Genomic DNA, 14,592 nt, shown 5'->3' with positions numbered 1-14,592 from the left:
CTTATGTGGCAAACTACGCAAATAAGATTGAAGCGATCCAAAGACATATTGCATGAATCAGTATGGGAAGTACATGAGCATCACATTCATTATCAAAGATTTGGAATGGGAATCATTACAGCAAAGGAGGATGAAAACAGACTGACCGTGTTCTATAAAATCTAGAATGGCCTGGTGGGAATTGACAGAAACAAGTACCTTGTGCCCTCTGGCAATGACAAAACACAAGGTAGCTATCCACACAAACTACAAAGACCATTTATTTCCAAGACAGTGTATCAACACACTTTTTTCTTAAGGACAATCCCACATTAGAACAAGCTGCCAAAAGAAATAGACACAACTCCATCACTTGAAGTTTTCAAGACCCATCTTTATATTACGTCCATTTAAATTTTCATTATCAGAACTACCATTTCAGATCATGTCTGCATTTAGCTAGCACTACCCATATAAACATAGGCAGAATATAAATATTAGTCTGTGATGCTGACACAATTAAAGCAGAAGCTCAAGACAGGAATGGCCAGTGTCATTTTCTTTACAATTGATTGAAATGTTCTGAAACCCAGGACAATTTCGCTATTCGGGCATGTGATGAAAATGGAGGCACGTCCACCATTAATTAAGTGGCCAGTTAAGACCCTTGAGAGACCAATTGACTCCGAGCTTACGTAGCCGGTGTAATTTTCCATTGGCCATTGCACTGGCAAAATGGGCAAGCGGGCAGGCCACACTTTGCAAAACCTTATTCACGGGTGGGATAAGAGGGGTCAGTGGGCTTCACAAAGCGAATGATGAGTAGTTTTGGATGTCACTTGCTGCTGCTTGCTTCTGTGAACAGGACAGCTTCATTTCACTTCAGTGCTGCATTCAGACCATTTAGAGGCTTCAGTTCAGGCTCGGTGTTGTTCTCCAGGCTCCTGAGGATTCACACCGCATGGGGCCTTCCAGGTATCAGACAGTCTTCCCTTACCCCGGGAATGGGGATTGTGGTTTCCGCTGGAGGCACCTCCTCTGAGGAGGAAGAGAGGGCCAGAAGCGGGAGGAGGCCAGATATCCCTATTCAGCTTCCAGGGGAGTGACCTGTGGGAGAAGAGGCACAGGCACAAGGGGCGCAGGGCCAACAGGAAGGCCAAGGCGGAAGGGGCCGCAGAGGATGTCACTATCCTGCTGTCAGAGTTTACAGGTGGCGATGCAGCTACCTCAGTATGTCTGAGGGTACAATGCCAAACGAGGCTTCGTCTCTCAAGGGAGACAGTGACCTCCATCTGTCAGAGGATCAACCCTGAGATCAGCTCTGACTGTGTAGGTGAACACCCCAGTGGCTCTGAAGGACATGGTGGCCCTAAACTTCTATGCCTCCGGCTCTTTGCAGGGCTCAGCAGGAGATGTATGTGGAGTCTCCCAATCAGCTGTCCATAGTTGCGTCAAACTGGTGACAGAAGCTCTGTTCAGGCATGCATTGACTTTCATTCGTTACCGTACGACGAGGCCAGCCAGACAGAGCGAGCAGAAGGCTTCGCAGTGATTGCTGGTTTCCCCCGTATCCAGGGTGCCATCGACTGCACACGTGGCCATCAAGGGGCCAGTGGGTGAGCCCGGTGCCTTCGTCAACAGGAAGGGCTTCCACTCCATGAACACGCAAATAGTGTGTGACCACAGGGTGCAGATTTTGCAAGTCTGTGCATGGTCCCCTGGCAGCTCCCATAATGCTTACATCCTTCCAGAAACTCCCAGGTGCCGAGGCTCTGCAGTGCTCCACAGTGCGACTGGATGGATGGCTGCTGGGTGACGGGGGCTATCTGCTCAAAAGGTGGCTCATAACAACTCTCCACCACCCAAGAACAGAGGCCGAGCAGCAGTACAACAGGAGCCATGCCTCCACAGTGGCAGTGATAGAGAGAACCATCGGTTTTCTCAAGATGTGCTTCTGATGCCTGGACTGTTCAGGGGGCACGCTGCAATACCCTCCAGATTGTGTGTCACAGATCGTGGTTGCATGCTGCACTCTCCAAAGTCTGGCACTGGAAAGGAGGGACGCAGTGGAGGAAGAAGATCTTAACGCAGCTGCACAGGCAACAAATGATGAGTCCAGTAGTGAGTCTGAGGACGAGCACGATCCGGAGAATACTGAGGGCATGGAGGCAGGGACACCCGGGAAGCTTTGATCCAACGCTCCTTCAACTAGCCTACCAAAGAAGAACCACCATCACATGCCAGGACTGCAGGCTCCATATTTGATCCCTAACAGAACCAGTTCCTTGGTCAACAACATACACTATGTGCCAGTGCAATTAAGTTTAAGGAGTCACACGTCCATCATAACATCATGGCTTACCTCGCACCTACAAAGCAAATGAAATATCCAGAGGCCAGTTGCAAAAAAAAATCTCATTTTCCTTTGAGTGATAAACATTGCAGAAATTAATTGACTGGTGTTTTACATCACACCATTAAGAAAAGAAAAATGGGGGAAACAAATATCACCTGTGATCAGGCTGTGTTGTATTTAAGGTGCTTTAAGTTTTCACTTGTGAGTGCTCCATCTAGGTGCTCCCCCCTCGCTGGTAACTGTATTGATGACAGCCTGTTCAGTCTGCTCTCTTCAGTCTGCTCTCTTGTTGGCCTTGATGACCTTGGCGGGTGTCCTCTGGCCTGTGGAGCCTGTGTTGGCCCCTCCTGGGAGGGAGCGGCCAGTGCCATGGCTGGCATTTCCCCAGTTGCCGCAGCTTCATCAGATGCCATGGTTACTGGCAGAGGGACGGAGAAGCTGCTGCCATTATCCAGAGCGCCCTGAGAGGATCCCGCAGAGACGACAGGCAGCTCATGCGCCAACGTCACTCTGGATCTCCCTGCTCACCATTGATGGATGGTCACCTAGCTGGGACACTGGGCGCTCAATCCATCCCCCGCACTGACACTGACCAGCTTTCATTGCTGCTGTGAGGGCTTGCAGGTCCGAGCATCCCCAGGAATCCTTGATTGAATCCCTGGAGGAGCCTCTCCATTAGAGTTGCCACACTCTGCATGGAGGAGGCATTGCGCTCGGCCATGAGGGTCAATGCAGTGGTCACGCTCCGCATGGACTCCTCCACAACGGACGCCATGGTATGCATTCCCTCATGTATCTCCGCCAGATCCTCCTGCACACCCTGCTAGACATCCAGCAGCTACTGCCTTAGGGACGACTCCAGAGGCCCATCATCAACCATCGACTGAGCATTGTCCTGGTCTCCAGCAGTCCTTTGAATGCCTCGGCACACTCTGCCTCCGCCTGCACCTCAAACAAGTGAAGTGCCCTCACCAATGTGCACCGAGATTATAGATGCTGATCTTATGCACATCGAGGTGCTGATATCTGTGCTGGTGCCTGCTTGACAGAGAGGATATGACGCTGGTGCATGCTCAGCATGCTGATCCTCAGGGGTCAGGGGTGGGCCTTCCGGCTCCCTGCAACGAAGGGCTGCTGGTGAGTCTAAAAGGGAGAAGAAGGACATGTCATTAGTTTAAGCGCATGCCTGGCACCCTGATGAGACAGAGATTTGCATCATGGTGCCCTCGCCTTTACATTATCAATAGACATTCCAGGTTTGAGGCTCACATCAATGTACAGACTACACTGCAATGGTTGCAAGAAGCCACATTCTCACCTCAGTGCATTGCACTCTTACCTCCCTCTGGCACCCCAACCTCACTGTGGACGCATGACCGAGGTGCGTGGTGCCTCTCCAGCTCCAGGATGGATGAGGTGGTGTGGGGGGGTCCCCTGCCAGTCTGTGACCTTTCTTTCCTGCATTGTTATTGGATGTTTTCTTCTGGAAAGATAGACGAGCATTGATTAGCGTACCCTCTACCTGCAGCATCATTGCAGCGTGGCCAATCCCACCTGAGGAACACCTCGCAGGTCTCAGAACATTCGTGACCCTGGAGCTACAAGGCACTCAGTACAAGCAGCCAGGGCTCATCCCATGGCCAGATCCTGCCTCATTGACATTTGCCACTCATACTGTAATGCCTCTTGAGGTCCACGGGGGATGGGCAGCTCTTAACTGTTCTGCAAAGTGACCCATGCCAACACTGTACTCACCCTTCCCAATCGCAGGAAGTCATTAAAGTGCTTCCGGCACTGCACCCATGTGCGCCTTGCCATGTCGTGGCTGCTGACCCTAGATGCCACCTCTTCCCAGGCCTTTTTGGTGAGGTGGGGGCAGGGGGTGCCCTCCTCCTCCCATCCCTGGGGACGATTGTTTCTCCCCTGACTGCCACGGAGGGCAGCGAGGCACTTGTCCAAAAAACGCAAGGCCGACCAACTCACCTACCTGCCCACCCGCAAGGTCGACTACCTCACCTACCTGCCCACACGCAAGGCTGACAACCTCACCTACCTGCCCTCCCGCAAGGCTGAATACCTCACCTACCTGCCCTCCCGCAAGGCTGATCAACTCACTTACCCATCTACCCACTGCGGCATTCAAACACACTACTTACACATCCTTCGGTGGCAGCCTTCCAAGGGCTGTCAAGGCCGTATTTGAATCGGCTGCCGGGTTGCCATTGGACGCAGTGGACATTAAGCCCTTGCCCCCACCCGCCGCTTTGCGCTTGTTAATTGGCCTGCCTCCACCGAGCACCCCGCCAAGGGCGTCAATGACCATCATTTTGAACACCCCTTTCACATCTCATTTCAACCTCCTCTTATCCAAGTAGAACAATCCCTACTTCTCCAATCTATCTACATAACTGAAGTTCCTCATCCATGGAACCATTTTCGTGAATCTTTTTTGCACCCTCTCAAATGTTTTCACACTCTTCCTAAGATGTGGTGTGTCAAATAGGGTGCAAAGCTCCAGTTTAGGCCAACCCAGTGTTTTACTCAGGTTTAATATAAATTCCTTGCTTTTATACTTTGTGCCCCTATTGATAAAGCCCAGAATGCCATATGCTTTATTAATTGCTCTCTCAACCTGTCCTGCCACCTTCAATATTTATGCACACATACCGGTCCCTCTGCTCCTGCACTCCACAGAATATTAAAAAAAAAGCAAAGAATGACCAAAAGATTGATAAGGAAGGAAAAATGAGAGTACAAGAGAAAGCCAGCTAGAAATATAAAGACAGATAGTATGAGTTTCTATAGATATTTAAATAAGAGTTAACAAAGTTGGTCCTGTGGAAAGTGAGCCTGCAGAATTAGTAATGGAAAATAAGGAGATGGCAGTTAAACCGATATTTTTGCATCGGTCTTCACTGTCGAGGACACCAGTAACATCCCAGAAATAGCTCTAAGTCAGGAAATGGAAGGGAGGGAAGAACTCAATAAAATTACAATCACCAGGGTAGTGGTACTGAGCAAATTGTTGGAACCACAGACTGACAAGTCCCCGGGTCTTCCTAGGGTCTTAAAAGAAGTGGCTAGTGAGATAGCTGGTTTTAATTTTCCCAAAAATCCCTAGATTCAGGGAAGGTTCCATTAGATTGGAAAATAGCAATGTAACTCCTTTATTCAAAAAGGGAGGGAGGGAGACAGAAAGCAGGAAACTACAGGCCAGTTAACTTAACATCTGTCATAGGGAAAATGTTAGAAGCTGTTATCAGAGATGTTATACCAGGGCATTTAGATAAATTCAAGTTAACTAGGCAAGGTCAATATGGCTTTTTGAAAGGGAAATCATGTTTAACGAATTTATTAGAGTTCTTTGAAAAAGTAACAAATGCTGTGGATAAAGGGGAACCAATGGATGTACTGTATTTAGATTTCCTGAAGACGTTTGATAAGATGCCACATCAAGAGTTATTGTGAGAAATAAAAACTCATGGTGTAGTGGATAACATATTGGCATAGATAGAAGATTGGCTAGCTAAAAGGAAACAGAGGGTAGGCATAAATAGGTCTTTTTCTGTTGGGCAGAATGTAATGAGCGGTGTGCTACAGGGGCCTTAACCCTTTACAATTTATAAAAATGACTTGGATGAAGGAACAGAAGGCATGGTTGCTAAATTTGCTGAAGACACAGATAGATAGGATAGCAAGATGTGAAGAGGTCACATGGCTACAAAGGGATGTAGATATGTGAAGTGAGTGGGCAAAGTCCTGGCAAATGGAGCATAATGTGGGAAAGTTGAAATTGTCCATTTTTGGCAGGAAAAATAAAAAAAAAATCTAAATTGTGAGATATTGCAGAACTCTGATGCAGAAGGATCTAGAGGTCGTAGTGCATAAATTGCATAAGGCTAGCATGCAGGTATAGCAAGTAATTAAAGAAAGCTAATAGAATGTTATCATTTATTACAAGGTGATTTGAATACAAAAGTAGGGAGGTTATGCTTCAGTTATACAGGGCATTGGTGAGACCACATTTGGATTACTGTGTACAGTTTTGGTCTCCTTATTTAAGGAAGGATGTAAATGCATTGGAGGTAGTTTAAAAAGGGTTTACTAAGCTAATACCTGTATTGGCTTGTTGTCTTATGAGGAAAGGTTGGATAGGCTAGGCTTGCATCTGCTGGAGTTTAGAAGAATAAGAGGCAGCTTGATTGAACCATATAAGATCCTGAGCAGTCTTGACAGGGTTGATGTGGAGAGGATGTTTCCTCTGGTGGGAGAATCTGATAGTAGGGGCCACTTTTCAAAAATAAGGGGTCACCCATTTAAGGCAGAGATGAGGAGAAATTTTTTCTCTAAGGGGCGTGAGTCAGCGGAAGCAGAGTCTTTGAATATTTTTAAGGGAGAGGTAAATAGACTTTTGATTAGCAAGGGGGTAAAAAGTTAGTGGGGCAGGTCGGATGTGGAGTTGAGGTTGCAATCAACTTAGCCATGATCTCATTGAATGGTGGAGCAGGCTCGAAGGGCAGAGTGGCCTACTCCTGCTCCTAATTCGTATGCTTGTATTTAAAATTGTATCTTTTGTTTTAGATTGTCTCTCTGCATTCTTCCTACTAAAATGAATCACTTCACACTTCTCTTAAATTTCATTATTAAAATTAAATTTAATCTGCCTCTTGTCCGCCCATTCCACCAACCTCTCTATATCCTTTTGAAGTTCTGCACTATCCTCACAGTTCACAATGCTTCCAAGTTTTGTATTATTCGCAAATTTTGAAATTGTGCCATGTACACCAAGGTCTAGATCATTAATATATATCAGGAAGAGCAGGGGTGCTAATGGCCACCCTGGAGAACTCTACTATAAATTTAACGCCAGTCCGAAAACCAACCATTAACCGCTACTCTGTTTCCAGTCACTCAACCAATTTCGTATCTGTGTTGTTACTGTCCCATTTATTCCATGAGCTCTAACTTTGCTCATGAGTCTTGTGGACTTTAGCAAATGCTTTTTCAAAGTCCATGTACACTCAGAGAGCAGTGGAGGCATGGTCATTGAATATATTCAAGGCTCTGTTAGACAGGGTATTAAAAGCCTACAGTTCAACTCAATGGATCTCCTTCACACACAAGGTTATCACACGGCCCCCCTGTTACTTGCTCCATAACTACTTCCACCAAGAGAAGAGCCAGCCTCCCTTACGTCGGTTCCACCTCTCACAGACTATAATGTCAGCTAAGTCAGTGGACATAGAAGTCTGAAACAAGTCATCAAAGAAGCTGCACTCCATCCTTCAAACCCACAGAGACAAAAAAAAATCATCCCCTAATAAACCAGGAGTTTACAGCATACCATGCGATTGTGATTATACATAGCTACCTCTTTCACATGTGCCAATCATTCCTCCAGACAACGGGCAGAATATGCTGCCCCAAAACGTCGACACCCACAAGTTCTTCTAAGGAACTTGTGTAAGATAACAACTGCTTTTTGTAGGGCAAATTTTGCATGCTGTAACTGCAAAATTGTCTTATTCAGTGTACCACTCTCACCATGAAAACCTTCAAACAACTTTTTGCCTGACTTTATAATTGGATTATGAGACCTTGAGCTAAACTGTTGGTCTGTCTTAATATGCTTGTTTTTCTCAATATGATGAATAAACAGAATTTAGGCTTTTAAAAATTATTCAAACTGAATTTTAATTGTAACTGGATATGTTTAAAGTATCACTGTGTGTAAGGTTATCAACAAGTGCAATATACCTGGTGTTCATTCAATTATGTATGTTAGACCCCACATTAAACAAACTAGGAGATGGATCATTAGCAAAGACTAATGTAAAGAGGCACAATTTGCAAATACCAGCATTTTTATGCAATTAAAACACAGGATCAGGACCTGCAGGATGGACAGAGTTCTTGCAAAATCGGCTGATTGAGGAACTGAGCACAGTGGAGTTGGATAATTCCCATGCATTTCATACCTTGTGTCGTTAACTTTATGGATCTGAAATAAGTGACACAATTCCACTCTCTTGATTTGCAGCTCTAACATGCTGCTGCAGTATGCAAGAACTGAACTTCATGGGGATTATCTCACCCTTTAATTAGCAGACTTGCAGAAATTCTTGAGTTCACTTTTGTAAGTGAAACATGCAGAAATGAACAAACTTAGAAGATTGATGCCACCTGACACCATTTGGGTCTGGGAAAACACATACTGGGACACCAAATCTTGGTTCCAAAATAATGATGTGGAAAATAGGAATTTGAATGAAATGGGAGACATTCCACTAGTTTTCCATGGCATTATAGTGCACTTGCATCCTGACTTGCTTTTGTTATTCACTGATCATTACATTCAATTTTTTTCCTGAATTTGTTTTCGCTAAGCACATTTTCCTATAAAATATGTGTAGTTTTTGGTTATTATTTGTTCTTGGATGTTGGCAATTATGCTTGCATAATAGTATTTATAGTCCATCCCTCACTGCCCTTAGGGTATTAAGAGTCAACTGCAATTTAGCAGGTTATGGGGTGCTTTGAATTACGTTTTCAAGCTATTTAGGGAAACAGAGAATATCAGAACTACTTGGGCAGTCTAGGACTAGGGGACATAGCCTAAACATCAGAGCTAGACCTTTTAGGATTTAAATTAGGAAACTCTTCTACACATAAAGGGTGGTAAAAGTTTGGAATGCTCTTCGTAAATAGTAGCTGATGCTAGATCAATTGTTAATTTTAAACCTTGATAGATTTTTGTTGGTATGAAGGTATGAAGGGATATGGGGCAAAGGCAGGTATGTGGAGCTAGATCAGATCAGACATGACCTCATTGAATGATGGAACATGTTTGGAGGGCTGAATGGTCTATTTTTGTCTATATTTTCCTATGTTAAAGGTTAAAAAACCAAAGTTTTTTTTTATTTATTCATGGGATAAGGGCATCATGCTAGGCCAGCATTTATTACCCATACCTACGTGCCCTTGTTCAGAGGACATTTAAGAGTTAACCACATTGCAGTGGGTCTGGAGTCACATGTAGGCCAGACCAGCCAAGGATGGTAGATTTCCTTCCCTGACATGGTGCACCCACTTCTGATACTTTTCTTTTGGGGGTAGGGGCAGAGGGAGGAGTAATTAGAAGCAAAACGGTGCTTAAGCCTCTTGAATTTGCCAGTGAAAAATCTGGATTGTATACTTCTGGGTTTAAGTTTGCATTTAAGTTGTGTACAGCACACTATTTTAACAAAGCAACTTTGCTTTTTTTTATACCATATCTGGGTCAGCAAAACTTCCTTAATTTCCATTTGCATCATGAAGGGGATCAAGCTTGCTTTCCTCCTAGGGCCAATTGTTCTATAATTTTGTTTTTCTCAGGTTTTTGGTAACTTGATACCAGTTCTTTTGTTCCATTGTTTTGATCAAAAATAAGGCAGTTATTAATTTATATTAATAAATATTAATGTATTAATAATTTATATATACACAGTATTCTAGTACTAATTAGCCTTTAGAACTGTATGATGTAAAAATTAAGCTACAGTAATGTGACTAAACATTGATTTCACTGCCCCATCACTTGCTAATGATATAGAAGCAATGTAGATAACTGGTCTGACTAAATGCACTACTACTATCATTGGACAAATTAAACAGTGACTTTTGATATTAAAAACCCACATTACTTCTCAGCCCAAATGGAACATAAATCCTGGGTAGCATTTAGAATCCATTGGAAGTGATAAAATAGGGTGAACATGTAAATCATATCACAATCAACTACAATAGAATTAAATAAACACGTATGTAATATTTATATTATAGTATATATGATATATATATGTATGTGTGTGTATATATATATATGTATGTGTGTATATTTTATATATATATATATATATATATAAAATAAGTATAAATACTGATTGGTTCATGCTGAGTACACCTTGTAATCAAATTTTGGGCTTCGTTTACATTCTTTGCATCCAGAATAGATGAATGTAACCTTGTTTTATTGAGTGTTTCAATGGTATATGTTTTTAGTGCAATGTCAACATCCTAACAATTAGATTTTTTTAAACTATAGTCAAATGTTTCCATCCCAAGTAGATAATTGGTATTTCCATGGTTGTAGGCCAGGGTCAAAGCAAGAAGGCTGCAAAACACAAAGCAGCAGCAGCTGTTCTTAATGTTCTGAACGGAGGAACTCTGCAAGACTCTGTATGTGATGGCATAAGGTGAGAAGGCAGCTAGATTTCATAAACTGTCTGATACTTAATTTGCACACTCTTATTATATAGTTAGCACCTGACCAATGCAGAGCACATTTCTTCTGTTCATTGAAGTGTTTTTGCTTTTAACAGTTCAAGAGATCAAAATGTTTAAAGAAAAAGAAATGAAGTACAGTAATGCTTTATTCCTGGACTGGATGTTTTATGAAATACATATATCAGTTACTCTCTTTTCAGCTATGCTTTGCCAAATTCTGAACCCATTACCTCCTCAAAGCAGCCACACAATCCTCCCAACCCTATTGGTACACTTCAGGTGAGACGAGGATAGTCCTCTTTCTTTCATATAATTTGCGGTTTTAATTGTAATCTGTTTGCTCTATGACTGTGTTGGTATTTTTGGTGTAATTTGTTTGGAATTATTACAGCAGTTGTAGTTTCAGGCAAAGTATAAATCTGGAAATTAAAGACGTATAAAACAAGCGTAATACAGTGATCAGAGGTGACTTTATTTGCAGTAATAGAATGGAGAACAACTTTATGGATATATACAAAATAGTTTTCTAGATAAGTATGTAAAGGAGCCAGCAAGGGAATAGTCTATTTTAAATTTGGTATTGTGCAATGAGAAAGGGTTAATTAATCGTGTAGTAAAAGAATATGTAAGGAATATTGATCATAATATGATAGAATTTTATATTGAATAGGAGAATGATCTTGCCAAGTCTTATGCTAGACCAGACTAGGGTCTTAAATCTGAGTAAATAAAATTACATAGGTATGAGGAGTGAGTTGGCTAAGATAGATTGGGAAACTAGATTAAAATATGGCAGATAAACAATGGCAGACATTTAAATAAGTAATTTATAATTTGCCACCAATATACATTCCCTTAACGAATAAAATCCCCATTGGAAAAGTAGTTCAACCATGGTTAAGAAGAAGAGGAGGCTTATAATGTTGCCAGAAAAAATTGTAAACCTGAGTATTCGGAGGATTTTAGAATTCAACAAAGAATGACTAAGAAATTGATCGAGAAGGAGCAAATAGGATGAGAGTAGCCTTTCAAGAGACTTGGGGCTGAATTTTCATTGCTGGCTCTTGATTCCGCTGTCAATAAATATTGCGGATCTGGAACCCATGAATGCTGGCAGAGGGACCCAAAGTCTGATTTTTGAGGAGGTGGCCAATCAAATGGGTTCTGAGGCTGGAGGGTGAATAGGAGGACCTCCAACCCTGAAAGTTTGGCAGCCCCACTATCAGATGTCAGAACTGCTGATATAAGTAAGGGACCAAGAAGGTGCCTCAAGATTGAGGTGCCCTCTGAAGTATTTTTCAAAGGTTAAAAATAAAAAGTGGCCACAGCTGCCAGATCATCATTGTTGAGGGAGGCTGCAGTGGCGGCAGCTGTGGTCCTCTAGCAATCATGGCTGGGGAAATGTTGGTTAAATTCAGTGAGGCATTCACACCCATCCCCCACCAGTCTGCCACCAGGTATTGCCTTAATTCATTGGCCAGCTTTGGCTTTATCAGGAGGCCTGCCTGTCATTTAGAAAATTTCATATTGCTTCTGAAAAATGCTCTGAGTGAGCAATTTAATTGGCCTGGTTGGTTACCTGCCAGCATTGGGCAGGTAGCTGGCACCACATATCCCAACCCCACACCTCCATTGATTAGACAGAGTCAACATAGATATGAAAGGGAAATTGTTTTACTACTCAGTTGAAGTTTTTGAAGGTTGGAACAAGTAGGGTAGATAAGGGGGAGCCAGTGGATGTGGTGTATTTGGATTTTTAAGAAGTATTCAACAAGATACCACACGAGTTTATTGGATAAAATTAGGGCTCATGGAATGAGGAGTAGTATGTTAGCATCAAGTGAGGATTGGTTAGTGGACAGAAAACAGAGTAGCAGCCAATAAACAAGTCATTTTCAGGTTGGCACGCTTTAATTAGCTGGGGGGAAATGGGGAGGGGTACCACAAAGATTAATGCTTGGGCCTCAGCTATTTACAAACTATAACAGTGACTTAGTTGAGGGGACTGAGGGTAATGTATCCAAGTTTGCTGACAGAACAAAGTTACATGGGAAAGTAAGCTGTGAGGAGGATGTAAAGAGGCTGCAAAAGGATCTAAACAGGTTGAGTAAGTGAGCAAGAACATGACAGATGGGATATAATGTGGGGAAGGGAGAAGTTATTTATTTTGGAAGGAAAATAAACAAGAGAATTTTTTTTCAATGATGCAAGATTGGAAAATGTTGGTGCACAGAGGGACTTGCATGTGCTTGTGCATGGATCACTGAAAGTTAACATGCAGGTAATAACAAGAATTTAGGAAAGCAAATGGTACCTAAGGCCAAGATATTCATTCCTCCGTCTATGTTGGAACGGTGGCGGAGGGTTTATAAATGGCAAGCGGGATCGATTCTGAGATTCCTGCTCCCATTCCTGTTGTGTAGGATTTTTATGGCCCCAGGATAAGGGTGTGGTAATGACTCCATACATGGCATTCCCACCCTTGTCTAATCCATTGCGGAAGTGAACATCTTAGAACCCTACAATTTTCATGGAGCCAGGGCCTTTTGGTTAGGAGCCGTGTTCAAGGCACCACAGAAGAGCCTCAGTCCCAAGTGGGGAAACCAAAAAAATAAAGTAACCTGCTCCTGGAATTCCTTCATTAACAGGCTTTGAAATACAAGAATATCTGTTCTTTTATGCCAGTTGTGATTTTACTGCAGTGATAGGGCTCTATACTACAAAGGTAAGTTGATTATTATGTTGATGAACATTGTGTAAGTGTTGACATGCATGAGAGTGCTTTTCCTATTGGGAAAAGTGTTCTTAGGCATTCAAAACAGAAGGAAACACTGCTTGGAATCTCTCTAGTGATTTAAGTGCCCAGAGCCCTTTAAAAGTAGGGGGGAAAACCTTCAGCAGTTGCCAATTAGAAAAGAAACACTACACCAGCTGCTGGAGTGCATTGATTGACTGGCCATTTGGTGTAGCTTAAAAAAACTGTTTTTACAATTTCAATAGGTACCATTGTGGGTTGAAATGTGCATTCTGAACGCTTGGCTGAATTTTAAAATGTCCAGAAACATTTATCTCAGCAGGGAGCTGTATTGACATTTTGATTGACAGTTTTAAGAGGTTATTAAAGGATGATATGGCTGGTGAAATCAATGTTTATTTGCTTTTCCAATAGATTGACCACTTGAAGGGAGTTAATTTTTTTGGAATGGCTTTTTCAAGGGGACTAATTTTAGCATGGTGTGTGAATAAGATATTTTTTTAGATGTCCATTTCAAAGATATCCTGAGGTCTACCCATATTGGATATTAGTGAATGGTTTTGGAGGGTCCATGGAGTGGGTAGGGGAGGGTGATGGGGAATTGACGGGACAAGAAGGCAGAATGGGGGTTCTTGTATCATGGGGAATATAGAGGGGACATAGGGAGTGAGGGATGAGGCTTTTTTTTTATTCATTCATGGTTTGTGGGTGTTGCTGGCTGGGCCAGCATTTATTGCCCATCTCTAATTGCCCTTGAGAACTGAGGGCATTTAAGAGTCAACCACATTGCTGTGGGTCTGGAATCACATGTAGGCCAGACCGAGTAAGGATGGCAGATTTCCTTCCGTAAAGGACATTAGTGAACCAAATGGGCTTTTATGACAATGGTTTCATGGTCATCATTAGACTTTAATTACAGATTTTTTTATTGAATTCAAATTTCACCATCTGTTGTGGTGGGATTCAAACCCAGGTCCCCAGAGCATTAGTCTGGGTATCTGGAGCACTAGTCCAGTAACAATATCACTATGCCACCATGTCCCCTTAAAGGCCTAACAGTCTTTAATACAACTGTACCGAAATCCCAGAGAACAGAGTTCTAACCAGCCTGCTTTGGCACTCTCACATCTCTGTGGCTGCCTCTAGAGGTAGCAGACCCAACTCCATCCTGTCTCCGCCTCCACAGAATAAAAAAATGGTGGGCAGGGGCCCTTTTAAAGAGTCTACCAGGTTGGGA

The 14,592-nt window shown here is 43.0% G+C and overlaps 1 protein-coding gene across 1 annotated transcript in view; it reads left to right on the top strand.

Moving 5' to 3' along the window:
* Positions 1-14,592, top strand: part of LOC121285209 (interferon-inducible double-stranded RNA-dependent protein kinase activator A homolog A-like) — a 50,065-nt gene that overhangs the window by 25,050 nt on the left and 10,423 nt on the right. Inside the window, exons 3-4 of the mRNA XM_041201493.1 lie at positions 10,467-10,569; positions 10,801-10,879. Coding sequence (XP_041057427.1) covers positions 10,467-10,569; positions 10,801-10,879 — 182 coding nt within the window. The remainder of the gene's footprint in view (positions 1-10,466; positions 10,570-10,800; positions 10,880-14,592) is intronic.

This window comes from Carcharodon carcharias, chromosome 12 (genome assembly GCF_017639515.1).
Source record: "Carcharodon carcharias isolate sCarCar2 chromosome 12, sCarCar2.pri, whole genome shotgun sequence".
Lineage (NCBI taxonomy): Eukaryota > Metazoa > Chordata > Chondrichthyes > Lamniformes > Lamnidae > Carcharodon > Carcharodon carcharias.
This window is presented reverse-complemented; position numbering and strand designations above follow the sequence as displayed.